The sequence below is a fragment of the Danio rerio genome, chromosome 7 (assembly GCF_052040795.2).
Source record: "Danio rerio strain M-AB ecotype USA chromosome 7, GRCz13ab, whole genome shotgun sequence".
NCBI classification, from domain to species: domain Eukaryota; kingdom Metazoa; phylum Chordata; class Actinopteri; order Cypriniformes; family Danionidae; genus Danio; species Danio rerio.
Genome location: NC_141027.1, coordinates 5938647 through 5966317, shown reverse-complemented (window position 1 = coordinate 5966317; position 27671 = coordinate 5938647). Strand labels below are relative to the sequence as shown.

Here is a 27671-nt window from a genome sequence, read left to right as displayed (position 1 = left end):
GCATAAGTATGGGATTTGGGACGCAGCTTGTGTCTCCAGATGATGATTTTGCTTAAATGGAGGCAGGTCTGGGCCTGCCCTAAACGCTCAAGTTCCCTTGACTCCCCTTTGACAGCCTCCTTGTGAAAACAGCATCGCAAACTCATGGTTTGTAATCCAAAATGAGCATTGCAATTGACCAGGCAAAATTTTTAAAGGCAATGCAATAAAAAATGTTTTGCAAACATAATTTTTTTTTTTTCAATTGCAAATATTTGAGTGTCTTTTTTTTTTTTTTTTGCACTTCTTGATTTATTTGCTGTTGTTTTTTTGTTTGTAAATTTCATTTTTATTTCTCTAAACTTAATTTTCCCTTTGCAGTTTCTTATTTTTGTTAGCAAAGTTATTTTTTTATTTAAAAATCAAAAATGAATTTCTGCTTTGCGACTTTTGGAGATTTGTATTTATTTATTTATTTTTTTTTTCAGTACTTTACTCATTTATTTATTTATTTATATTTTGCTAGTTTTTTACTTATTAAAAATGAGTAGAAGCAACACAATTCTTGAGATTTTATTGGGACAACTTAATTTTTTTATGTTCAATCCACTTAAATTTGGTAAAGTGTCAAGTTAACTTAAGCAGTTTGTGCTGGGACAACATGAATGAATTGTATGGAACCCTGCATTTTGTCTTTTATTTTGCAAGTGTATTTGACCCCAGATTGACTCCATACTTCAAGTGTATCACAACAGTCACTACACTCACAACCGACAGCTTTTGCTTAAAATAATGACTCTGAGCATTTGTAAATTTACTCCAGGGATATTAAAACAAGCATATACACATCTAAGAGTGAAATAAACAAACTATTGTTTTTTTTCCCATTTCAGGTGCTGGAATTTCTGATGTTCTGATTGAAATGAAGTCTAAGGAGAAACATGGCGGTAAGTAATAGATGTTCTGTTACAGATCATATGAAAATAAAGTATCGCTCGTGCCCATCTCCACTATTTTTACAACATTCATTCATTTATTCTCCTTCGGCTTAGTCCCTTTATTAATCAGGGGTCGCCACAGCGCAATGAACCGCCAACTTATCCAGAATATGTTTTACACTGTGGATGCCCTTTCCGCCGCAACCCTGTACTGGAAAACACCCACAGTCTTGGATTCACACATATACACTACAGCCAATTTAGCAATTCAGTTTAGCGCATGTGTTTGGACTGTGGGGGAAACCAGAGCACCTGGAGGAAACCCACGCCAACACAGGGAGAACATGCAATCTCCACACAGAAATGCTTCAACCAGCAACCTTCTTGTTGTGAGGCGACAGTGCTTTTGACATACAGTACTTTTGCATAGATTCTTTTGTTTTGTTTTGTTGTTGTTATTTTGATACTTTGATTTTTGGATATCTTGTTTTGCTGTTATCTGCATCTCATTAAAACTGCTCTTGGATCCTACACCCTTTTTGTCTCCGTCCCTCAACATACCGTGACAATGTGACCCTCATGCTTTTTCTATGTGTATTTGTCATGCTTTTCTTTTTCTGTATAACCCCAACCACTATGGCTATGTACGTCTCCACCAAAGTGTTTTTGTGCTGCAGAACTCACATGTACACTCCCATTAGCACCATCTGTTTAGTCATGAGGCATGAAACTCAAGTGATACTCAAGCAAGTTAACCATCCTGGGCTGCGTGTCCGAAAACCATCGTTAGTCAACTAAGTTTGCAAATTCCATCGTTACAAACATAGTTGATTTGCTGTTTCCCAAATCCATCGTTCCAATGAACATTCGCAAACTGCGTCGCAAACTTGTACACTTGCAACTACATCTCTGGAGCTGTAGTTAGAAACATAGTTCCTGGCTGTGTTCTATTCACAGTTATCCCCCCTATGCCCTATTCATTTAGAATCTTCTAACTTTTAAACTTGGAATGATTAAAGTCATCTCTTAGGTGTAATTTGCTTTCAAAGTATTTTTACAGTTTTATCATTATTATACATTATTATTATTAATACATTATTTATATGATTTATTTATGAGATTAGATACGTGTTAGCTTTTGTAAGTGATTTTATGTTTTAGAATAGAATATTTAATGTTCTCAATAATATCTGTAAAGGAAACACAGGCTATATGAGCCATTTACATATAATTCAATTAATATGGAAAGCAAGTGCATGTTTTTACCAAAACTAATATTGAATTTGTTTTATGCGTGTGTGTGTAAAACAATATAATTTGCACAGAAATAATGGGTTCTTCACTAAAGAAGTTGTTACTCCACCCCGTTTAGAGCATCATTATGAACATTTTACATTATAACTAACATGGTTCAAGTGATGGATCTGTTACGGAGAAACTAGGGGTTTTGGGAAACACTCGTCACTACATCGTTCTTTTCCCAAACGATGCATCATACTATGATAGTCCAGCTGCGAGTTACGTAGTTGTTTGGGAAACGCACCCCAGGTGTACACAGGCATTAATACAGCCCATTGAAAATTACTTATAAAACAACCCAGGTTACGACTGGAACCATGGTTCCCTGAAGGAAACTTAGAGGCTTTCCACTTTAGTGAAGTTGGACACTGCATCAAACTGAAATGCGAAGGGTACGAAATCCCAACAACGCCATACCTTCAAGAGCCTGACATAACCTTTCCGCATCATGGCACTATTAGTCTATGGTCCAGCACAGCCTACGCACAGTCACAAACTAGGCGTGGGACAAAATATCGATATGCGGATATATCTTGATATTTTCACATGTGATACATTATTGATTCATCGGTATTTATCAGAACCCCCAGTTTTTTGTGATTCCGCGATCACTGAATCCAACGTATAATTAACAAAAAGTCGCAATTATTTGCGATCCTGCTACATTCTTAATTAAACAAAAAATACAAAATGGGGGGCAGAAGAGTTTTCAGCTTGAGTTGTTAATAAAAGTAATGTATCTTATAACTTTTTTTTTTCTTTTACAAATATCGTGATATAACTTGGATGAATTTCTTGTGATATATCGAAATGCAGTGGCTTCTTGTTTATCATGGGAGTTATGTACATGTTATAATGCAGACTCCAGTCTTTTGGATTATTAAAAAAAACACTGCACATTGTTCATTATTTTCTAATAATTTAACAGTAACATCCCCTTGGGTGTGTATTATTTAATAATTCTTCAACAGTTTGTTGTCTGTCATTGCATACTCACTGTAGTTATGGATGTAAAGTTTTATATTCATTCATTGTTCTTGTGTTGTTCAGGGATGAGCAGTAAGTCTGGAGACACACTATATTCTGAACTGAAGCTCAACACAGATGGAGGTGAGAGAAACTCATTTTTATCTCTACAGTCGAACCTTAAGTGTAAAAGGGAGAGTTTGCCCAAAAAAAAAAAAAAAACACTTACACAGTTGTTCTTTACACTTAAATGGCTCCAAATATTTATAAATAAACTTTTTTCTTTTAAACACAAAAGGAGTTTTTGACGATTGTAGGAAACCAGTAACTTTGACATCCACAGAAGGACAGACAAATACTTTAAAAGACAATGTTATCGGGTTCAATATTCGTTAAAACATATTTTAAAGGGACACAAGAACACGAAAACACATTTGACAATGTAAAAAAAAGATTTTTGAAACTACACTCTCATTCACACTCAGACACAACGGCCAATTTAATTTACCCAATTCACCTATAGCGCATGTGTTTGGACTGTGGAGGAAACCCACGCCAACACGGGGAGAACATGCAAACTCCACATAGGAATGCCAACTGACCCAGCCGGGACTCAAACCATGGACCTTCTTGCTGTGAGGCGACAGTGCTAACCACTGAGCCACCGTGCTGCCCTATGGTAAATTATGTAAATTAAAATTTAAATAATAAATACAATAGATTATGTAATTCATTCATTTTATTTCGGCTTAGTCCCTTTATTAATCTGGGGTCGCCACAGAGGAATGAACAACCAAAATAAATGCTATAATATATAAAAATATTTTCATGTGAGCTATTCCTTTAACCATTATGTGCTTTTCTGCATCAGAGCACACTGCTGCAGTTAAAACAGTTGAAGCACATCATGTTTGTTTCATTTGAAATCCACTGTGTTGGTGTATTTAGAGTCAAAAATGTTAGAATTGAGTTAATGTCCAAATATTTATGGACCCAACTGTAAGTTAAAATAACTACAAAAGTTAAATGTGAATGTCAACTTAAAAGTTTAAGGCAGCATTTTTTTTTAAGTGTAACTAAGAAGACATGATAAAATTTTAATGGTGATCTCTTTGAAATTTGCCCCTGGTTTGTGGAGAATTTGATCAGTATTTTATTGTTATCTGCTCTCAGCAGGCGCTGATGCCGGAGGTGATGCAACATATGCTCAAGTTTTAAGCAAGAAGAAGAAGAAAACACGTAAGATCATCAGTTATTTTATTATAATTATTATTTACTTCAGAATATAACAGTAACTCACAAAAAACAGATAATTTGCTCATCATGTGGACTGTGTTCTGGTTCTTTGAACAGAAATACAATGTTTTACATGATAAATCTGTTTAATGTGCAGTTATTTCTGATGATCAAGGGTTAATTGTGATCTTAAACTATATATGCTCATGTTGTGTTTTATTGGCATTAACTGCATTCATCTGCATGATGTTTTTAAAGGTCTGTGAGTGCAGTGAAGAAAACAGACGCCAGAAGAGATGAACACCAGTGCTCGCTTTGCTTCAGAAATTACTTTGAGTGAACTGCTTCTGCACATGAATCATTCAGATAAACTGTATTTTATACAAGCATACATAACCTGTTTTACTGAGAATTTTTTGTGAACATTTATGTTTGAGGTTAGATCTAAGTCAAATAGCTTTAATTATATTAGCGATGCACAGCGATGAGACTGAAGAATATTGTAATTGATTTGATTATTGATATTGATTAAGATAATGTTATGACATATATAATGCTTTTTACATTCGTATATTTTTATATATTTCATTAATGCTATATTGCTTGAGTTGAAGTGTGAGATTTATATTTGAAAAATAAACATACCAACAAATATCGATATTTTGAATGGCTTTTTCCATGTTAAAATAGATATTTTAACCAATAGATGCTGGGAGTCAAACACAGTTCAGCTATTTTAACTATTTTCAATATTTTTGATCCTGTAAAATTTGTTAAAAAGGATGGCACGGTGGCTCAGTGGTTGGTGTGAGTTTTCTTCTGGTCCTCCGGTTTCCTCCACAGTCAAAACACATGCGCTATAAGTGAATTGGGTCGTTTTGTGTGTGTGTGTGTGTGTGTTTGTGTGTGTGTGTGTGTGTGTGCGTGTGTGTGTGTATAGATGCTTCCCATTACAGGGTTGCAGCTGAAAGGGCATCCGCTGCCTAAAACATATGCTGGAATAGTTGGCGGTTAATTCCACTGTAGCGACCCCTGAAAAATAAAAGTAGTATGCTAATTCATTCAAATATAAAGGTAAGAATGTGTACATAATTGATAAAACAGTCCGACATTTTTGAATAAAGTGTTGATAACATATTTTTATTTTATAAAAGTTTTTGCATTATGGATGTGTACTGGATCTGCTTTTTACTCTTTGAACACCCAGACAACATTAAGAGCTGCTTTCCCCTATTTTATTTAATCTTGCAGAAGACAGTTAAACACATAGGCCTATATATTATCTACAGGCTGTACTGCACATCTGACCCACTCATCAATACATCACAGCATTGTGTGCCCAGATTTTTTTTTGTTCTCTAGTATAATATGTAAGGACATTTAATAAACTTTACAGTTGCATACATAATGTGATAATTGTGATATTTTCGAGAAAAAAATACAAAAATATTCAGGATTATATTAAATTTTTTTTACAGTTAAAACAAAATTACCACTTTTCTTTTTATAACTAGAAACGGCGCAGTGGGTAGCGCTGTCGCCTCACAGTTGGTTCGATTGCAGGCTGGCTCTAGCGGTAACTGTCGATGGTCGGGGTTAACGTTGTAAAGCATTTTCTTGTGTAAGAAGAAAGGTTAAATGTGTCCAATGAACTCACACTATATCTGGGGTTATCAAGACATGCATAACATAAGGCAGCAGATAAAGCCAGTGTTCAGTAAAAAACTGGCATTATAATTTAAAATTTACTGTAACTGTAATTATGCCAGAACCTGCGAAATCCGCGTCCTAAAATGTACTATTAATCTCACTCACATCCACTGCAAAGCCGTAAATATTGCCCGTAAAGTACATTTATAAAATTATTTGGTAAAGGGTTTTTGGTGAGGTGTCGGTTATTTGCATAATTCCAAAAGAAAACTACAGCAGACCCACGAGGTCTGGGGGATTGACGCGTTTACTGTTACGTTGCGTTGTAGCTCCGCCTTTATAGTGTTTCAACTAGGTCGTCTAAGCGACTGTAAAGCCTCTCGAATGCAGTTCCAGACTATACATTTGAATTGAAGGCTTGACTGATACTCAACATGTCAGGAAGAGGCAAAGGCGGTAAAGGATTGGGAAAGGGAGGCGCTAAGCGTCATCGCAAAGTTCTGCGCGATAACATCCAGGGTATCACTAAACCCGCCATTCGTCGTCTCGCTCGCCGTGGTGGAGTCAAGCGTATCTCTGGTCTGATCTACGAGGAAACCCGCGGTGTGCTCAAAGTGTTTCTGGAGAATGTGATTCGTGATGCTGTCACATACACCGAGCACGCCAAGAGGAAGACCGTGACCGCCATGGATGTTGTGTACGCGCTGAAACGTCAGGGACGTACTCTGTACGGATTCGGTGGTTAAACATCCAGGACCAATCCTAAAACCAAAGGCTCTTTTAAGAGCCACCCACACTGTCATAAGAGAGTGATTAATATTTGCCTATTATTCCTTGTGTATTTTTATAATTTGTTATATGGAGTTTTTTTTTTTATATACGTGTTATCTGAACATGTTTGTAAGTTCTGTTATTAGCATATATTATTACGTAAGTCTGTTTAATTTACAAGTTAAGTGTGTAAAACGGATGACATTACTTCTATGAAACTATAACTTGATAAAATGAGGAGTGTGTTACTAGAAATGTTATTGACGCTAGTTATTTGTTTTCTTATAAGTTAAACAATGATTTGAAAACAACTTATTCTGAGCAATTTACTTAAGTAAAGCGATGGGCGGCTGTTATCTCTGCGAAAGTGACTCTGGGCGGGGCCTACAGTTTTAAAGCATACAATTGGTAGATCTACTTGCAAGCGTGTCTCCTTTATGACCAATGAAATCAGCGGCAGAGATTTAATGTTCCAATGCACCAATCGGAGAAGGCTGCTTTGCTAAAATCTGCAAAAGAACACAATAAATTGCCAGTGTGCGCACACGTAACTTATTCATTTAATCAGATTTTCATCAATAGAACATGCCTGAACCAGCGGAACCTGCACCCAAGAACGGCTCGAAGAAGGCGGTGACTTAAGTCCCAAGGTGTTTTTACATGCATTTATTTTTATTTCTCTTTGCTATTTGGGCTTATTGGAACCTAATTAGAATAAAGATCTAAGTATCATCTTTTCATATGATCATGTACTTTCAGAGAAAAATTATGTCCATATATGTGGACTCGTCATTCAAATTTACATAAAACCCTTTTCCCATTTTTTTAATGCCTGTTTAACATATATATTTTTCTTTTTTTTTTTTTTTTTACTTGCTTTTGACTATTAGAGTAAAATCTAAATTTTGTCCCATTTACAACAGTTAAAATAGTGTTTGGGACATTTCATATGCTGCAAATGTTGCTGGATGACACTATGTCTGTAACAAAATATAAAAAAATTCAAAGAATTTTAAACAACCACTTAAGAGCTAAAATTGTGCTGTCCACATATGTGGACACTCAAGCCCTTAGAGGATAACTTCAATAATCATGAAAAGTAAAACTTGAACAGATCGATGGCAAAAGCCTATGTGCCAAGGGTGGATAGTTAAGAACTAGGACAATGATACTGTATTATATAGGGCTATACGTGTTTCAATAGACATTGAATATATGCACAATTAGTTGAAAAAGGGTGGCTGCATTTACAGCATAATCTCTGTATATAAGGTTTATTTTAAATGACACTAATTTGTATTTATGTTGATACATTCAGTTATTTCTGGCCTGATTTTTTTCTTTATTTGTTGATCTCAGGAGTGTGTGCATCCCCTCGACCTAAGGAGACTAGTGTCCGTTTCAATGGATGAGCCCAATGTGAATTTTAGGTGTTTTGAACTCCTCCAACAAGAGCATGTAGAAAGGTATGGAGGTTAGCTTGTTGCTGTGGGGAGATGTGGACTCCACACGTTTGTTTAAAATAAACTAAGAAATGGATTGTACTGTGAATGCACCCTCTTCTGTTAATTGTGTTATACAATTTAAATGCGGTTCAATACAATTATAACCAAGGGGGTGGGGGGGGAGACGCATTACAACCAGTGTGCAGCATCCACTTAAATGATGCAACAGCAGCCACAGGACAATGGCGCCAGTGTGCTCACCACAAACCAGCTATAGGTGGAGTGGAGAGACAGTGATAGAGCCAATTCAGTGAATAGGGATGATTTAGAGGCCATGATTGTAAGAGCTGATGGAGGGAATTCGGCCAGGGTCACAAAGGTTACACCCCTACTCTTGACAAGAAGTACCATGGGATTTTTAATGACTACAGAGAGTCAGGACCTCGGCTTAACGTCTCGTCTGAAAGACGGTGTCCCCTTCACTACACTGGGGCAATAGGACTCACACAGACCGCAACTCCACTTCCAACAGCAGCTTAGTGTTCCCATGTGGTCTTCCATCCAGGTACTGACCAAACTCAGCTCTACTTAGCTTCAGGCCCCGTTTACACTGACGTGTTTTAGTTCGAAAACATATAAGTTTTGCTACGGTTATGCCCTCGTCCACACTACGCCGGACTTTTTGAGTGCCGAAAACGGAGCGTTTTGGAAACACTGGAGAGGCTGTTTTCATTCTAAAATGCTGCTGCTCCGTCTCAGTGTGGATGAGGGAAAACTGAGACGTCTGAAAATGGAGGCGGGGCTGCAGACGTTCGCCTGTCTGATTGGGGCTTTTGTGTCATTGCGTATCCTTCCCTTATTCGTCAAGCTCCTTTCACATGACTATAACACATGGCTGTAACGCTACCGGAAGACAGCAGACCAGCCTTCACTGTAAACAACAACATAGACAAAGAAATGGGAGCGTTGTTTGCACTATTGTCTGTTTTAGGCACCATTGTGCAGTTATTTATTTGTTATGTTTAGTAGCAACTCGACCTCGTCGTCTGTCCACAAAATACCTCTCTTGCTTTATTTGCCATCGTGTTCATTGTTCAACCAGCATTTTTTTATTTTTAAATAAAAAAAATAAAATAAAATTAGCGAATGCACTCATTAATTTCCAGATTAGCCAGCACCTGCAGTGGCCTTTGTATACAGGAAGTAGAACAAACTCCTTAAAGGGGCAACTTTTCTTCTTCTTCTTCTTTTTCTTAGTATTATTATTATTATTATTATTATTATTATTATTATTGTCATTATTATGGGAAACTTTATAACAATAAAAAGTTTTCTGTTTTTAATTTTTTTTGTATATTAACATATAAATATATTTATTTACATGTTTCATTAGGCAACATTTTTTTTCAACAATTTACACCATTTACTACTGGCTTGTAACCTGTCTGTTAATTAGCCTCAATAAGCATCCAATTTTTCTAACCAATCCCTACTACCTTACTAATTATTTAAAAGTTCATTAAGCCAAAGGTCTTAGTTAATGGTTTGTTATTAATGCTATTTGCTATAATAATAAAGTGTGATCTTTATTTTTTATTGTTTCAAGCTACTAAAATGTCAACTGTGTCAAATTTATGGTTAGAAAATACATTATGGGACTTTTATATCTACTTTGTAATATCTATACACATAAAACATCTGTGAATCACGATACACTCTTAATTAACATGATATTTTATACAGTGTAGACATTTGTTTGGCAGTTTCTCTTAATTTTTAAAATGCAACAATTGTTTAATGCAACAAAATAAAAATATATATTCAAATCCATATTCACTTTTTTTGTTAAAAAATAAAATACTATTGCATGTATATAGTGATCTCTCAAACTCAATCAAATGTATATTTAAGCAAAAATGTGACTATTAAGTAGACAAATGTGTGTTTATCTTAGAATACAAACATGCAAACATTTGATCATTTATTGACATTTACAGTTTATTTAAACTGCTCAAGGAAAACCATGGCACCTTACATGAAGAATGACTGTATACTTTGGCAAAATTTCTCTCTTTTGCATTTCTCATCAGAGTATTTGATGTTGATTTTAATCTAACATCAAAGTAGTTCATCAGTTGTTTTTATGTCTGTATGTTTAGGTTCATGTGCTGGTGGAGATGTTGAGGTTGTGTACAAAGCTGTCGGAGACTCACTGGATTTACCTGCTAATCATCCAAAAGACAATCTAACTGTAGAATGGAGATTTAATGACAATATATTTTTGGAGTATGAAAAAGATCAGATTACATTAGTGAAACCATCATTATTTCCTGGAAGGATAAAGACAAATAATGACCATATCAGTATAACAATAGAGGATCTGAAACATCAGGATTCTGGAAACTTCACAATTGTTGCAGCAAAAGTAGGAGGAGGTCAACATCCAACAAAACTGATTGCGCTGCATGTTCACAGTGAGTTCGACTTATTTAAATGCTTTAAAGGTTAAACTATGAAACTGCACACAATCATTTAACAGCTGCCTACATCTGTAGTGATTTACCTGCAGCTGAAGACTTTGTTTATGAAGCAACAGTGTCAATTAACTGCTGTATATAATTCTCCAACAGATCGCATCAAAAATGTGCAGATTAAGTACAAGATTTCCCGTCTGTCAAAAAACTGCACGTTTCATCTCCATTGTGAAACACTGGATGACCTGAACTCAGCCTACAGCTGGAACAGTGATCAGGGCAAGAATCTTGGACCACAGCTGAACATCAGCCTCCATCCAGCAGAGAGCAGCACAGTCTCCTGCACAGCGGACAACAACGTCAGCAGAAAGAGCACTGAGGAGACTCTAGTGTGCACTGAGGAATCTAAATATACAATTACAGGTCTTTGTTCAAATACTGAATAAAATATTGAAGGTCATCATAAAAATGAATTTTTGAGAACAGTGCAGGGTTATTTATTCTAAAGTTCTGTGCTTTCATCTTTATTTTTAAGTTACTGTGTCCTAGTAATACTTCATCAAATGCTCTGTCTCAATTGAACTTTTTCCAATAGAAATTTGAAGTGTGGAACCGTCCATGCTTTAAATGCTAATATTGCCCACAATATATTGCGCATTGGACAATACATTATTTAGAACTACAAACTCAGGGGAAACAAACTACAAACATGCAGACGAACAAGACCAAGCATCAACTAGAGAGGCATTGGTAAAGTTGTTTAAATGACTATTAATTAATATCTAGCCACTTGGGAATTTAGATCATGTTTCCTGTTACGTTTCATCTGCAACAATTTGAACTTCTTTTAAAATTTATTTGGAAGTTAACATCTGAATGCATAGTTATCCAAAGACCTGATAGATTTCTCTGTATAAAAGACTTGTGAACGGCAGATTAACACACAGCTGAATAATGTTGGAATCTCCAATAAATTATTAATTATTAATTAATAATTTAATTAAATAAGAACAAAATGCAGATGATGTGTCAAGATGATTAACAGGGCATGAAATTAAGCAACATAAATGAGGTTAATGAAGTTTGTCTCAAAGCTTGTGTTGTAAAAAAAAAATAAATGAGTTGAAAAAGAAGAGAGAACCCAGTCCAGGAGACTCGAAACAAGCAGAATTCCTTTATTGAGACGTGTTGGTTAATCTGCAGTCATACAGCGTCTTCAAGATGTCTATGGGTCTGCAAGAGCCTACTAGAGGTCCGCAGTCTGCAAGTTCTTTCACAAGTCTCTCACAAGTCTCACATAAGTCTGAATTAGTCTGAATTAAGACAAAGATTTCATGTCTATATTGTGTTCTTAGGAGGAGGGGATTTGGCTAAACAAAGTATGCAAATTAAGAGTTGGAGTCAGCCTGGCATAGGTGTTAAAAAACGGCCCAGCTACTGACCACACAAGTTAATCAACATAGGGTTTCTGTAGCATAAAAGCAACACCCGAAGACAAAGACAGAGTCGTTTAAAGCATTTGCATCACTGACTTAGCCTGTCGTCAGAGAGATAAAGGTTAAATGTCCCTCCTAGCTGGGATGTTAATGAAATTATATAATTAAAAACCAGAGAATATAACTTTTCAGTTATACGTAGATTATTGTTCATTTGGAATTAGTTGATAGAAATTTATATTTCCACAGTTCCCCCTTTGAGAGTTATTTAAAACTCTCACAAAAAAATATAAATTTGTAAGCTTTCCTAAAACCATTCAATGGCTTCTGTTTGATAACAGAAGCCCCATCTTCTAGTCATGTAACTTAAAAAGTTACAGGCACATTTAACTTATTCTGTGTCATTTCAATATCTACGTAGATGTAAGTGTAGATTTCTAAACTGTTCACACGTTTATGACAATCAGTTGTAACGTCATAAATCCTACATGATGACACAAAAAATCATGTAGTTAAACTGCAGATCTTCTGAAAGTCCATGGCTTGTGAATAGTGTTCAGTCTTTTGTGAGGTGTGTTTCTTTTGGTTCTTCTCCAGCACAGAGTTGATCTGATGACTTCCTGTCATTCATGGATCTTCGTAGTGATGCTCTAGATCAGTGTTTCTTGAGAAGATGCAGTGTTTATGGGTTAACCTGCACACAAGAAAACAAGGAAACAGCAGACCAGCAGTATTCATGCATAGACTTGTATGATCACACAGTTCATGTGTCTAGTTATTCAGGTGATCGTGTAGTGGTGTTAAGTTGATGATCGTGTAGTGTTGTGTATTTTCTGTCTCCTAATCTTAAAGTTATGACACCTATAAAACAGTGAGGTGAGGATGGGGGGAGAAAAAGGGAGTCTTCACCACAGGGTGCGGCCCCTGAAGCCTGTTGCTTTCAGTTCTGCCCTGGGCTCCTCACTGGTTTGTGTGTCCTGTTCTGTCCCTGAGTGTGGTGGGCAAACTTTAAAATGTGAGACACAAACTATCATTCAATAAATATCAGTCCTATCAGACATCATAACATTGAATGGGTAGTGATTGGAAAATGTGTTAAACACATTCAAGGCTGTAAGTGGACTTAAGCAGAGTTCCCCAATAAAAAGGAAGAAGTTTCCTTTGTGTCTTTTTACAAAGAGTCTTTCATCTTAATTGTAAATGAACTGGGACATTAAGCACTTACAGCCAAAAAATGGTTAGCATCTTTGTGGACAGCTCAATGGATTTAGTGATGAGGGGAGGGGTATGTTGAGGGCATTTAGCAAACTGTTCAGAAGTTGATTTACCCTGTTCATCTCTTTAAAGTTCTTTTTATTCTTTCTACACTCCCTCATCCAATGTCCTTTTTTTCCACAGTAATGACAACAGATATTTTTCCTAAGACATTTGTGATTTGATGTCTTTTCTGTGTTGACCTTAGTGGCAGCTGCTTCAAATCTGACTCTGTCTTTGATGTAAGAGTCTCTTTCCCACAAAGCTAAACTGTTAAGATTATTTCTGAGAGTGGTGGAAGACCAGGTGATATTAAGAAATGGCAAAGCTTGTCTGTATTCAGTTGCAAGGCCATCTGACCAGATGCGGACTAGGGGTCCCTTATCATCTAGCACACTGTCCGAATTATCAGCTAATCCACTGTAAGTTATGGCGGATTGACAAAATCTCTCAGTGAATTCATTCACAGATTCATCTTTCCTTTGCACACAACAAGTCACTTTTGACCAGTCGATCTTTGGGCCAACAATGTTCTTTAGAGCTTTCAAAACACCCTCTCTCAAATCATCCTTACTGGCATGTTGTAATTTAGAGGTCACAGTATGCTCAAAACTGTTGAATTCAGATTCAGTGAGAATTTGAGACATTAGCTGGGTGACTTCTGTTAATGACATGTATTAAAGACGCATTTTGCTGATTAGTGCTCTGCTAAACTCTGCAAAATTTGTGCGTGCTGATGGTAAGCTTTGAGATAGTCTGTCTATTTCTTTAGGTCCTAGTGTTCTGGAAACTGTTTGAATTTGAACAACAGAAGTGTTGTTGTGTGAACTCTTAGTTCTCTTTGATCTTCTGGCACCACAAACCTCTACTGAGCCTATAGGTAAATCGCTATCTGACTGGATGGAAATGTCTGTTTCAGAGACAATTTGTAAGTCAGGATGCTTATTATCAGGCTGACTAACCTCCTCAATGTCAGTTTTTGATTTCTTGAGGTTCAGTTGTTTTGTTAATGAGGTTATCTTAGCATGAAGCTCTTGGATCTGTTTCTCTAATTCAGATTTAGCTTGAGCTTTTTGTTTAGCTCGAGATAAACTGAATTCTCTGTAGCAGCAGATAATGCCTTTTACATTGTTTTTGCGAATGCATGCATCAAGCACTTTCTTGCATTCATCTAATGTCCAAACATTATCTGGGTCAATGCTAAATTTCTTTGTCAAATTTAGCCTGACTGACTCTGTAATTGAGTCCATGTGCTGTCTTAGCAGCGATTTGAAATCCTGATCTGACAATAAAGGAGATGTTAAACCACCTTTTTCAGTTGTAGTGACCAGTCTTGTATTCTGTCTGAACATTTTGTGAGCTTATTATCACAAAGTAAAAATACTAAAACTTTTCAGATGAAAGTGTAGTAATTTCTTCTCTGGCGAAACAGAGGGTAACTTCCTGCCTGAACAAGAGATAACATCCGTTAGCTTGTATAGCTAAACGTAAACTTCTCTGGTTGAACAGAGGGAAAACAAAATAAAAGAAAAGAAAATAGCACGTAAGGCTTTACTTCTCTGTCTGAACAGAGGATAACTTTTTAAAAGAAAAATAGCACGTAAGGCTTTACTTCTCTGTCTAAACAGAGGATAAACTGTTACTTCTCTATTGAAATAGAGAATAACTTTTTGTTAAACAAACCCTGCAGCTGTTTGTTAACTTTTCTCTGATGGAGCAGAGAATAACCATGTGTATAGACTGGTCTGTATGGTTCTTTTGATAGAGTGAAACTCACCAAATCGAGGTTGAGCTGAAAAGATTTAGTCTGGAGTGATCTGATCTTTGTATTCACGTAGCTTTAATGTTCATCAGGGTTGTAGTCAGCAAATAGTTGAGAATTTGTGACGTCCGCTGAGTGACTTCAAATTGCCGTTGAACTGAAGATTCCGTCTGAAGAAGTTTCCTTGATCTTGAAGGTTCAAGTTGAATTTCAGGTAGATTTCAGTCTTTTGTAACAAATTGTTGAGAATTTGATGATTTCAGTCTCTATCCGGCTCACGGCACCAAGTTGTTGTAAAAAAAAATAAATGAGTGAAAAGAAGAGAGAACCCAGTCCAGGAGACTCGAAACAAGCAGCATTCCTTTATTGAGACGTGTTGGTTAATCTGCAGTCATACAGCGTCTTCAAGATGTCCATGTGTCTGCAAGAGCCTATTAGAGGTCCACAGTCTGCAAGTTCTTTCACAAGTCTCTCACAAGTCTCACACAAGTCTATGATTTCATGGCTATATTGTGTTCTTAGGAGGAGGGGATCTGGCTAAACAAAGCATGCAAATTCAGTATTGGAGTCAGCATGGCATAGGTGTTAAAAAACGGCCCAGCTACTGACCACACAAGTTAATCAACATAGGGTTTCTGTAGCATAAAAGCAACACCCGAAGACAAAGACAGAGTCGTTTAAAGCATTTGCATCACTGACTTAGCCTGTAGTCAGAAAGATAAAGGTTAAATGTCCCTCCTAGCTGGGATGTTAATGAAATTATATAATTAAAAACCAAAGAATATAACTTTTCAGTTATACGTAGATTATTGTTCATTTGGAATTAGTTGATAGAAATTTATATTTCCACACATGCCCTTAATGCTTTTGCTCAATGAGCTTTAGACTTTGCGCCTTGATTGTTAAAATAGAGCCCAAAGTGTTTTGTGTTCAACAGAACAAGGAAACTCATAAAGATTTGGAACAAATGTCCAATGAGCACGTTCTCATTTTTTGAGACTATAGGAGCCATATTACTTTTCATTTAATTATAATGTTTTTTTGTACTGATTAGTTTGGGTTTCAAAGTGACGTTTTATGTTTTGGTCACAAAGGCATAACTGGCACCTGCTAGAACATATAAAGCGCGTGTACAATCACACAGGTGTTAGGAGGAGAGAAGGAGAGTGGGGTAGACGTATTTTTTGTTGACCGCAAACAGCCACACAAACAGCAGCGCAAAACAGCCACGCAAACAGCAACGCAAAACGGCATTGCAACGGCACACGCAACAACCATTACACCAACGCAATAATCGGCACCATACAAAACAGGTATTCAACAACACTAATTGCTGTATTGTTTGTCATGCTTCAAGTTTACATAAAGTTTTCCATATAGCATCTTGGGCTCAGTGTGTCTGTCTAAAGCCACCAGCGCTTCACAAATACAAAGGACCCTCACTGCCTCTCGAGCGACTTATAGGAGGCATCAGGAAGTCGCAATAGAGACATTTTTCTTAAATGTCTGACCAAAACAGCGGGACACAACTTTGAATTTTCATAAAACATGTATGTGTCATTTCAAAAACTATTAGATATCAAGTAATACTTAAAAGATGCTAGGGTATAATCAAGCCTTTGTTCATCGCTAATCTAATATTGTTGTTCATTTAAATGCATATGAATGACCCTTCACTAATGATGCACTGTTAGAAGCAATGAGAAGACAATGAGTGATATATTTTATGTACTACTATATTGACAAAGTTAAATTAAAGTGTAAAAATGTGTTAAAGCGTTCTAAGCATTATTTATCTCTCATAACATTTAATTTAGTTTAGTTTTTTCAGAATGAAGAGTAAGTCTACATTAATCAACATTCCTCAATAATGGTTAATAACAATTGAAAGTATTTCACTTTTTAAACCTAAAAGCAGTTCAAATTGCTAGATATGTTTAGTCATGTTTGATCAATTCGTGACCTTTAATGTCATCACATCAACTTCAGCAAGTGAATAATAAATGTAGAGTCTAGAACTGTCACGACCACCAGTGATCCAGCCCTTGTAGATTGCTGAAGAACACTTACTGTCATCCAAACTACACATCTGTCACAGAACTGAAACTACAACTCCCAGAAGTTCAATTCAATTCAGCTTTATTTGTATAGCGCTTTTACAACGTAGATTGTGTCAAAGCAGCCTCACATAAATGGTCATAGTAATTGGAGCAGCGTAGTTCAGTTTTTAGTGTTTAAGTTCAGTTCAGTTTAGCTCAGTTCAGTGTGGTTTAAAGTCATTACTGAGAGTCCATACTGAAGAGCATTCGGTCTGAGATACGGCCTGGTCCAGGATATGGAAACCTTATGATCATCTTGTCGCTGGTCTTGGATCCAATCAGTGACTCCACATTATTTGAGGAGAAGTCAACACCAATCTACTCCTGCCACAGCTAACAATAATTGTGACACTCACACACAGTTGAAGCCCATCATCATTTCATTACCTGGACTATTTATGCACCACATTTTCACACATGCATGCTGAGTCATGTCAACTGTAAGTGAAGAGTTCAAACCGGTTTCCTTGTCTTGCCTTGTGTGTTTTGTCTATGTTGCCTTACTTCCTTGTCTCGACCATTCGTTCCTGTTTTGACCTTTGCCTGCCTGATGATTCTTTAATAAACTGCATGTGGATCATCACCTCTTGACAGAGCCTGCTCATTACAAGTGCATAGAGCCAGTCCTGTTTGATCCTCCATCCTCCAGATAAAACCATGTCTCTGTTGTCTGAACAGCAGTGAATCAATCAGGGAATCAACTCCTTCCTGTGACATTATCATGTGTGATGAATAGGGTTGGGTACCGAAACCCGGTGCCATTATAGCACTGGTACCTTGGTAGCCGGTATGTAACGGTATTGAATCAGCATATGAATTTCGGTGCCTAATTTCGGTGCTGCGGCAAAGACGTAAGCAGCATCAAAGGGGTGCATGAAAAAGGCACACGCGTTGTGTCACAGCATCACTAAACAATTCTAAGTGAAGTTTATTCATAAACTAATTTCGAGAGGATCACGTGCTTTTGATTTATCACGTCCAGTCTCGTATTTGCTAATCACTAATCTTCCAATCATATGAGCCCTAAGGCACCATAAATAGCCTCAGTTTTCAGTTCACTTTATCTTCGTTTGGAAGAAACCCCCCTCCTCCCCTATTCTCCTCCTTTACCTGCGATTGGGCGGCACGGCGGTCCAGTGGTTAGCACTGTGAACCACACAGCAAGAATACTGCCGGTCCTAGTTCGATAGGACCGGTGAGTGTTTCTGTGGGGAGTTTGTATGTCCTTCTCGTGTCCGCGTGGGTTTTCCCCGGGTTCTCCGGTTTCCTCCCACCATCCAAAGACATTCAACATACTTAACAATCAAGCTAGTCTAATTCCTTACGTTCCCTTAGCTACAGTGGCAGGGGAGTTCTGAGATCCACCGAGCTCGGGCTCCCTTCTTGCTCTGCCAACGGGAGGAAGCCCCGGGCTCGAGGAGCCCTTGAGCTCGGGGCTCCCTCCCGGGACAGCATGCCAAATAAGCTTTGTAAATCATCAGCTAAGTGTGAACTCTTGAAACAACTTTGAGGAATACGGACAGGCGATATCAGGTGTTTGTTATTGTCGCTAGGGAACAGACGCACGCAACGTGCACAGTACAGCGCATTCAGCCTGGTTTTCGCTGAGCGAAAGCGACACTTCAGATCTACACGCGTGATTACGTTCGTCCAATTTGCTTAATCTAAGCATTCTAAAGCGTATTTTACAAGCAAGGATTCTGACACAGCAACTCTTTTTACAAAAGTTGCGTGTAAGGGGGAAACATGTCAAATTTAATGACATTTGAGGGCTCAAAGGCAGAGCCTCTCTCGCGTGCTTTAGGTGTCACGAGCAATCGTCGCTCCCCTGGGCTCATGCTCGCTCCTTCTGTTTTCGCGGCACTTGCTCTCTGTGACGGTGCTGCGCACATCAGTTCCCCGCATTCGTCAGTTGACGCCCAAATTGACACAGGTAATAAAAAGATTAAACTTCAGTCATGTTCATGTTTTGAAACACTATCAAAATGTCCACTGTTGATGATATTAGACTTCTGTTTTCAATAGCGATTTTAACACTTAATATAGGAAGTCCTCGGCTACGCAGAGACCATATTTAATCAGAAATCTAGTGTACATAGTTTAACGTTAGGAAATGCAGTCTTGAATTTACAAACAGTTGGCCAGTACCAAAGAACTGATGTAACACATTGATCAAATGTAGTTTTCAGTCACGCTCATGTTAAGTCATGTTCAATGTTTAGTTTTGTGTTAATTCATTTTTGATATCCGTCTTCAACACAGGATTTATTTACAGCACATTTTTAAACACAGTAGTTTAACTAACTCATTTCTAATAGCTACTGTTTTATCTTCCTCATGTTGACAGTCAATGCAGAACATTTTACTAGTTATTTTTGCAGGACATTTGTATTCAGAAAAAGTCCCTTTAAGTATTTTATAGTTTTTTTTATTAAGAATAAAGTGTAATTTAGAGTTAATCAGTTAAAATAATTAGTCAAATGATTTTGTAACTGAATTGTTGTGTAAATCAAAAATATACAGTAAATATTTCTTAAGGAGGCTATTAATACTGATCTTATTTTTATTTAAATTAAAAACGGCTTTTAGCCACGAAATAAACAATAAGAAATAGGACTTATTATGACTCCAGAATAACTATTTTTTAGAAAACACTGTAAACATTTTCAGAAACATTATTTTAAATGAATGAGAGGGCAAAATAAATTGACTTCAACTGTAGGCCAGTTAAAGTTTACAGGTGCAGCAATGTGCCTTGATGTACTTGAATGTTAGAAATGTGTTCTCCTACACCAGTATAACGTTACTTGTCAAATAAATGAACAAGGAAGTGTATTTTGAGTTTAAGTTATTTAATTATCTTGTTTATGAGGACTGCGGAGTGATGCATAAAAGCAAATGACTTCCAATAATGTTTTAAGTATTTCGTGATATATTTGTTAAAATGTGCTCTTAAATGTATGTGGCCCCTGCCCATCCCCACAGGTTAATAGTAAGCTAATGTAATTTCATAATGCAAATCTTAAATTCATGCTAACCAACAAATTATTAAAGGAAATGTATTAATGTAATACAATAAAAATTGATGTTTACTTTAAACTTCAATTATATTGTTCTATTAAAATGATTTTTAAAAATATTTTGTCAAATAAAATCATTTTGTGGCTACGGTTCAGGCACTGTTTTGGCACCAGTATCGTTTTAAAAGTATCGATTTAGCACCGGTATCGAAAAACCCAAACGATACCCAACCCTAGTGATGAAGTTAAACGATGAATCTTTAGTGTCGTAAAATCTGTGAAACACACAAACCCTTTCAGTTGACAGACCGCAGACATGCTAAATGACTGAAAATGTTGTATATCTGTTTGTCTGTTTTAAGGTCTGATGTTTTTTCTTCATTCTGGACTCTCTGAAGATGCTGATGATCCTGAAAATACAGGTAGTGTATAACAGTAATGCAATCTATTATAATATAGTATAGTAGTAGTGCATGTACAGTAGTGCAGTATAATAATATATGGATCACTGTATACTCCACACTCTCTCTGCTCTTTGATTTATGTCCATGTTTTGCTGTCTTCTATCTGTGTGTGTTTTCAATGTTGTTTCTGCAGTTTGTTAAGTAACTGAACAAACCATCATGCAGTTATAGAGTATCTCAGTTCTGTTTTATTCTCAAAATTCAAATAAGTCAATGATTGAGAATACATAAAATAAGGAAATATATTAAAGATAAATTTTAATTTTACATTTATAATTTTATTTCATGATGGATCTGCTGTTAAGTTCTTGTGCACTGGCTTTATTCAAACTCATCTTTATTCATTCATCATGATTGTTTGATTAAAAGGTTTGTTAGATATCTAGAAGTAGATGCAAGTTCTCAAATTATGATTAATTCTCTTAAAATCAGGAAATGGTCAAACTGATTAAAGCAGATTCTGATCAACACAATATTGTACTGACTACACAAAACTTAAACCTATGATGAGCTTTTTCTCATTGGTCTAAAATTTTGTTTGAATGATGTCATTTCACACACACACACACACACACACACACACACACACACACACACACACACACACACACACACACACACACACACACACACACACACACACACACACACACACACACACACACACACACACAGTTGAAGTCAGAATTTTTAGCCCCTGTTTTTTTTTTTTTTAAATTTCCCAAATGATGTTTAACAGAGCAAGGACATTTTCACAGTTTGTCTGATAATATTTTTCCTCTGGAGAAAGTCTTATTTATTTATTTTTTTTTTTAGCTAGAATAAAAGCTGTTTTAAATTTTTTGAAAAACATTTTAAGGTCAAAATTATAAGCCCCTTTAAGCCATATATTTTTCAATCTACAGAACAAACAATCATTATACAATAACTTGCCTAATTACCCTAACCTGCAGTTAACCTAATTAACCTAGTTAAGCCTTTAAATGTCACATTAAGCTGTATTGAAGTGTCTTGAAAAATATCTAGTCAAATTTTATTTACTATCATCATGAAAAAGATAAAATAATTCAGTTATTAGAAATTAGTTATTAAAACTATTATGTTTAGAAGTGTGTTGAAAAAAAATCTTCTCTATTAAACAGAAACTGAAAAATATGATATTATAATGATATATATGAGCTAGGGCTGTAACGATACACCAAACCCACGATTCGGTTCGTATCACGATTTTTGACCCACGATTCGGTTCGTATCACAATGTTTTTTTTTTTTTCGTGGGGGGTGGGAAAAAAAGATTTTTAAAACTATGTTTTATTAAATAACATTTGAAAAATCTTTATAAAATGAACATCAAAGAACAATATTAACAAATGCAAATTATTAACAATATAAATAGCCATATATAAAATAAATAAATAAATAGCCAAAGCTATATCAATTTTCTTTTCTTTGTAACAAGATACTGTTGAAAAACCAAACAGAACTAAACTCCATTGTGTAGCTGGTTCAAGCATGTTGAAAATTTTCAAGATGTTAATTTTGTTGTTGGCATCGAAATCCAGTGGTCTTGCCACTAATGAAGGGACCCAGCGCAGGAGTGCACCATCCACAATAACACCACATATATAAAATTCTCTGTTAATAACTCAATATAAAATGTAGTTTATAACATCCTCAGTTAGACAGACGCTGTCCAACATTCATCCCAAATGCTCCGAAGAGAACTGAAACATGAACCCTATAGGCTTTATGATACTAAGTTAAGTGATTCCCTTTATTTAAAGATGTTGCTTATTATATTTTAAGTAAAGGAAAGTGTTAAGTGTTTTAGCACATAAGAGCAGCACGGAATAAAATATAGCCTATATTGCGTTGCGCTCAGCAGCTATCCACTAATAAAGCTCTTTATGTATTTAAAATTTCCTTTTTTAATTTTACCACGTCATAGAAAAACATACACAATTGTTTGAGGATACAGAACACATTTTGAACTTGCAGTTTTCCCTGATGCGTCTGTAAAGTGCTGCGCAGCATGCAAACAGAAAAAAGGTTGCCTATTTCTGCTTTCACTCACCCCGAAAATGCTGTTTGCATGATTTGATTAATATCATTGTATCCAAATACTTTTTAAATAATACGCAAAACATTCTCCGGTGTTTATTGTTTTTGATCTGCTGTCACTCTATGTGGGCGGAGTAATACAGAAGTGTGAAGAGGCTGTACAAGTTCTAAGATTGCAGAATATCACACGGCTAACAGCCAATCAGATTCGAGAACCAGACAAAACTGTTGTATAAATATATATTCACAAAATGTTTTTTTCTTTCTTAAGGAAAGGCATCATCTGACCCACAGAGATTAAACAACAGTCATGATGTTACACTGCCTGTATTAGATGAGTCTTCATAGTCACATCTATATAGTTATTATTGTTATTATATATCATTATTTACGGCTCAACACTTTCTTAACCTTTTTAACATTTCTCTAGTTTTTCATTTAGTTTAACATTTTTATTACTTAATTTATTTCAGATTGATTCATATTAGAAATCATAATTATAACAATAAAAATCCTTCTTGTTAAAAATCTTGATAAAATCTTGATAAAAATCCTTCCTGAAGACTGAACTGTTTGCTATGGTATTGTAACTGAATGATGCATGGTCATTTTGTGTTGCCAATGTTTTTTGCATTGTCAGAAGTGTGCCACTTCATTTCTGTTGGTTTTGTTTTGAGCACCATGCAATGTGGACAAAAATAACAGATATGGTGTTATAAGCAATTTTTTTAATCATCTGAATGCAGACATATTTGCATTGTTCAGTTATTAATGAGAGTGAGAGCTGTATTAGGTGAGTCTTCAGATTCACATCTGCACATCTAATGCGCAGCATCTGTACAGATGTTTCCTGTTAGACAAATGTAGTGTTATCAGCTATTTTGTTTGTCGTTTCAAATATCTCAATACAGAAATATTTCCCATTTTCAGAAATTTATGATAGTGACGGGTGTATTTTATTATCAAGTAAACTATAGTAATTCACACAGAATTAGCTACAGATTTTCTGTGTTGGGACTTATGTCTTAATAAAATGGTAAATATAAACAGCAGTAATTTAGGGCGGTATTGGTTCTATCCATCATTTTTCAGTATTGGTTGGAATTTGAGATGTGGCTGTAATAGGGGTCATGAGTTGTTTAAAGACACAGGGATCTATTTTGACGGTCCATGCGCAAAATGGAAAACGCAGGGCGCAACCGATTTCAGGGCGTGTCAGAATCCATATTTGCTAGTTTAAGGACGGGAAAATCCGCTTTGCGCCGTGGCGCATGGTCTAAATGGGTTGAGTTTATTTTCTTAATGAGTTATAGGTGTGTTTTGAGAACATACCAATCAGAGTCTCATCTCCCATTACCTTTAAGAGCCAGCTGCATCACATCATAAGCGCATTTGCTATTTACAGGACGTAAAGTAAATGAAAGTGGAAAAACTGATTATTTCACAAGCAAACAGTTAACAGTCAACAGTTTTTTTCAACAGAAAACAGTTAAACAGAGCATCTACTGCACAAGAATGAGAGATAATTGATCAATTAGTCTATAAATAATTATTTTTATTTGTTAAGCGCAAATATTCGTTTCAAAACTATTTCTAAATTCAGTTCTAATTTCCAGCAAACTAATAAATGAACAATAATAACGAAGTATGCTCAAAAACCTGAGTTATATCCTAAAACACATGCTGTGCCCCATATGGTCTAAAACCTGACAGGTGGGCAAATCTAAGCTTGTTTTTAATAAACAAATATAAATATGGATATAATAAATAATACTGCTAATAATAATAACATTATACAAAAGCAAATTGTTATAAATGAACTGAAAAAGCCTCCCGAGATGAAGAAGGCATAAAAGTAGTGATTTTTCATATTTATGTAGGCTAGAAAATAATATGTTTTGTAATATTTTAATATTTTAATCCTTTATATTTATATTATATCCTATATATATCCTTAATATTTTATTTTTTATTTTTATTTTATATTTGCGTATTGCTCTACATCTTGTGTGTAAGCTATTAAGCAGTGTGTAAGCGAGGCGCAATTCTGCACTGGAGTTTAGACCGGGTTCGTTTTGGTCTCATGAAAAATCTATTTTAGCTTCTCAAATTAGTAACGGGCTAGCAGTGCACCTCAGAACGCCTTCCTTTTTAAACCAGAACGCCTATGGGCGCACATATAAGCGCAAATGCATTTGCTATTTAAAGAGCTTGGCGCAACGCCTCAAAATAACTCTTGCGCCAAGCGGAAACTAGCAAACAGGTATTACGCCACATTGCGCCGGGTGTATGATAGGGCCCACAAACACTATCTCGTGAGTATTTTAATAACCTGATTTATATAAAACCATCATTCACAGACAAATTGTTCTGAATTTACTTTTTGATGTAGTTGCTGTCAGATTCAGCCACTGCTTTATTTTTCAACACTACATTTTTTTTTTGTTTCTGTCCAAATATCTAATGATTCTTAAATCAACTAGCATTTTTTTAGCCAAGCAAAAAAGTTTTGTCGTGCTTTCAGAAATAACATGCCAAAATTAAGTGAATCCATTACACAGTGACTGATTTACAAATAACCTGCAGTCAAATACTCTCTTTATTTTTACAAGGATAACATGAGTTTAAAATTAACCATCCTTTTGTTCCTGCTGCTGAGATCCTCCTGAATCTGTACAGAGACACAGATGAGCTTTTTAATCCAGTCATGTCAAAGTAAACTGTTGAGATAAACCGAAACTGAATGTCTAAACCAGGGGTGGGGAACGTCTGCCTCCAGGTCGTATGCAGCCCGTAAGACCATAGCTGCGTCCCAAGTCGCATACTTATGCACTATTCTAGGCCATTTTGTAGTATAAATAGTGTAAGTAGTATGTTCACACTGAAAACTCTAAAAAATAATAGGTGCACAATAATTACTCGGATGATGCACTCATTCAACCGGTAAAATGAAGTGAATGATGGACACTTCATGCACTCAACAATCGCAGGTTTACTCACGTAGCGGAAGGGGCGGAGCTATCGGGCGCACATGTTGGATAACTTTATTTATTTTGGATGTTGAAAGCAAAATTCTCCTACGAGAGTGATTATAGTGATTATAGCACCTGTGATGATGAATGTGTTTATACTCATGGCAGGTATTATTTGAGAGTTTGGTCATTTATTTCTTTAATTTGGCAACTGTCAAACGCCATCAGGAAAACGGTTTGAATTTCTGCTTAGTAAAAAAACATTAGTGTGCCATTTGGGACCACACTACATACATATACTATCCTGTTGAGTGTGTAAGTGCATAGTGCATGAGTGCATAGTGTATAGTGTGCCATTTGAGATGCAGCTTATTTGATCCGGTCCCATCCATCAATTCAAAATCACCCCTCAGGAAAAAATAAATAAATACATTTCTGGAAAGTGACAGTTATACACATTTGTTTTTCTGCAAAGATCGGTTTCACATGAAAATGACTAAAAGCATGTGCTGTAATGTAACGTTTGCTGCACGGGATGTGCATCATTCATTGATGTACGTTCGAATCATTCATATTTTTAATAGCGCGAACAAGAACGCATGGCATGCTTCTGTGTGTGCACGCGCTTAGCCTCAGAGACGAGCAGAGCACGCACATTAAAAGGTATCTTAATGTGAGCACCTTACTGGTCAAATACATGCACATTTGTGTCAGAGCGCTGTATTTACTGATTATTCATATTAACCCTCATTGTGTAATAAACAAACAAGTTGAGAATCGAAAGACACATAAAAGAGAAACCATATCAGAGCCATCAGAGAAACTATATCACTATTCTTAAAGTGACAGTGTGCAATATTCTAGCTGCCGATTGTTTTTTATTATTAATCAAACAACAAAAGGAGAAAATCCCTCACTGCTCTTGACTGAAGGACTTTTGTAGCTTAAGTTTTTGTTTCTTACAGTGAAGATTCTTAATGCACAGTTTTTTCATATTTTATTCTATTCCCTTTGCTTATTTACAGGGAGAAAAATAACTGCATATAAAAGCAGATTTATTTGCTTTTTGATTTAATTATTTGCGACCCTTTCCCCCAATTATGTTTAATGGAAAGATTTATTTTCACCCCATTTTAAACATAATAGTTTTAATATTTAATTTCTAATAACTGATTTTTTTTTATCTTTGCTATGATGACAGTAAATATGATTTTACTAAATATTTTTTAAGATACTAGTATTCAGCTTAAAGTGACATTCAAAGGCTTAACAGTAGTTTCTTCTGCAGATAGTCAAAAATATATATTGCTTAAGGGAGTTAATAATATTGACCTTAAAATAGGTTTCAAAATATTAAAAAAACTGCTTTTATTCTAGCCAGAATAAAACAAATAAGCCTTTTTCCAGAAGAAAAAATATTATAGGAAATACTGTGAAACATTCCTCTGTTAAACATCATTTGGGAAATATATATGAATAATGGTGATTACAATTATGACCAAAATAATCATGATTATGATTTTTCCCATAATCGAGCAGCCCTTAATTTAGTATGGCCCCTAAACGATGTACAAAATGTAAATGGCCCTTGATAGAAAAAAAGGTTCCCCACCCCTGGTCTTAACAAACTTCAGGACATTTTCGAGTCGACTCGACTTTTTAACCCAATTACTGCACTTGCTCAATTTAAGTTGAGTAAACTCAAAATGTCCTAAAGTTTGTTGCCTTAACATTTTAAGTTAATTCTTATGTTTTACAGTATTGGGGAAATGTTTTTACAGCTTAATAAATTTAATCATTTGGTTATGACTGTTTAAATTCCTAAACTTCCAGAATAATTTAATG

The 27671-nt window shown here is 35.8% G+C and overlaps 3 protein-coding genes across 3 annotated transcripts in view; all 3 read left to right on the top strand.

Annotated features, from left to right (window-relative positions):
* Nucleotides 1-5070, top strand: part of si:cabz01036006.1 — a 61658-nt gene extending 56588 nt beyond the window's left edge. Inside the window, exons 23-26 of the mRNA XM_087260157.1 lie at nucleotides 873-926; nucleotides 3267-3326; nucleotides 4356-4421; nucleotides 4677-5070. Of these exons, the coding sequence (XP_087116283.1) occupies nucleotides 873-926; nucleotides 3267-3326; nucleotides 4356-4421; nucleotides 4677-4684 (188 nt within the window). The 3' untranslated portion in view covers nucleotides 4685-5070. The remainder of the gene's footprint in view (nucleotides 1-872; nucleotides 927-3266; nucleotides 3327-4355; nucleotides 4422-4676) is intronic.
* A 1397-nt stretch (nucleotides 5071-6467) lies between these two features.
* Nucleotides 6468-7154, top strand: LOC100331412 (histone H4). Its single transcript, XM_087260574.1, has one exon. It carries the CDS (start codon nucleotides 6503-6505, stop codon nucleotides 6812-6814), a length of 312 nt encoding a protein of 103 aa, XP_087116700.1. The 5' UTR covers nucleotides 6468-6502; the 3' UTR covers nucleotides 6815-7154.
* Nucleotides 7155-10307: 3153 nt separating this feature from the next.
* On the top strand, nucleotides 10308-11231 carry LOC147842994 (uncharacterized). The gene is made up of 3 exons (XM_087260111.1): nucleotides 10308-10332; nucleotides 10444-10758; nucleotides 10915-11231. The coding sequence occupies exons 1-3, from the start codon at nucleotides 10308-10310 to the stop codon at nucleotides 11202-11204; spliced, it is 630 nt and encodes a 209-aa protein (XP_087116237.1). The 3' UTR covers nucleotides 11205-11231.
* Nucleotides 11232-27671: the final 16440 nt, after the last annotated feature.

Bases quoted from the DNA above. Each gene is read 5' to 3' on its own strand.
- LOC100331412 (XM_087260574.1), top strand. From the start codon at position 6,503: ATGTCAGGAAGAGGCAAAGGCGGTAAAGGATTGGGAAAGGGAGGCGCT.
- LOC147842994 (XM_087260111.1), top strand. From the start codon at position 10,308: ATGGCACCTTACATGAAGAATGACT. The intron at 10,333-10,443 runs GTATACTTTGGC...CTGTATGTTTAG, and splicing joins ACCTTACATGAAGAATGACT to GTTCATGTGCTGGTGGAGAT. The intron at 10,759-10,914 runs GTGAGTTCGACT...ATTCTCCAACAG, and splicing joins GATTGCGCTGCATGTTCACA to ATCGCATCAAAAATGTGCAG.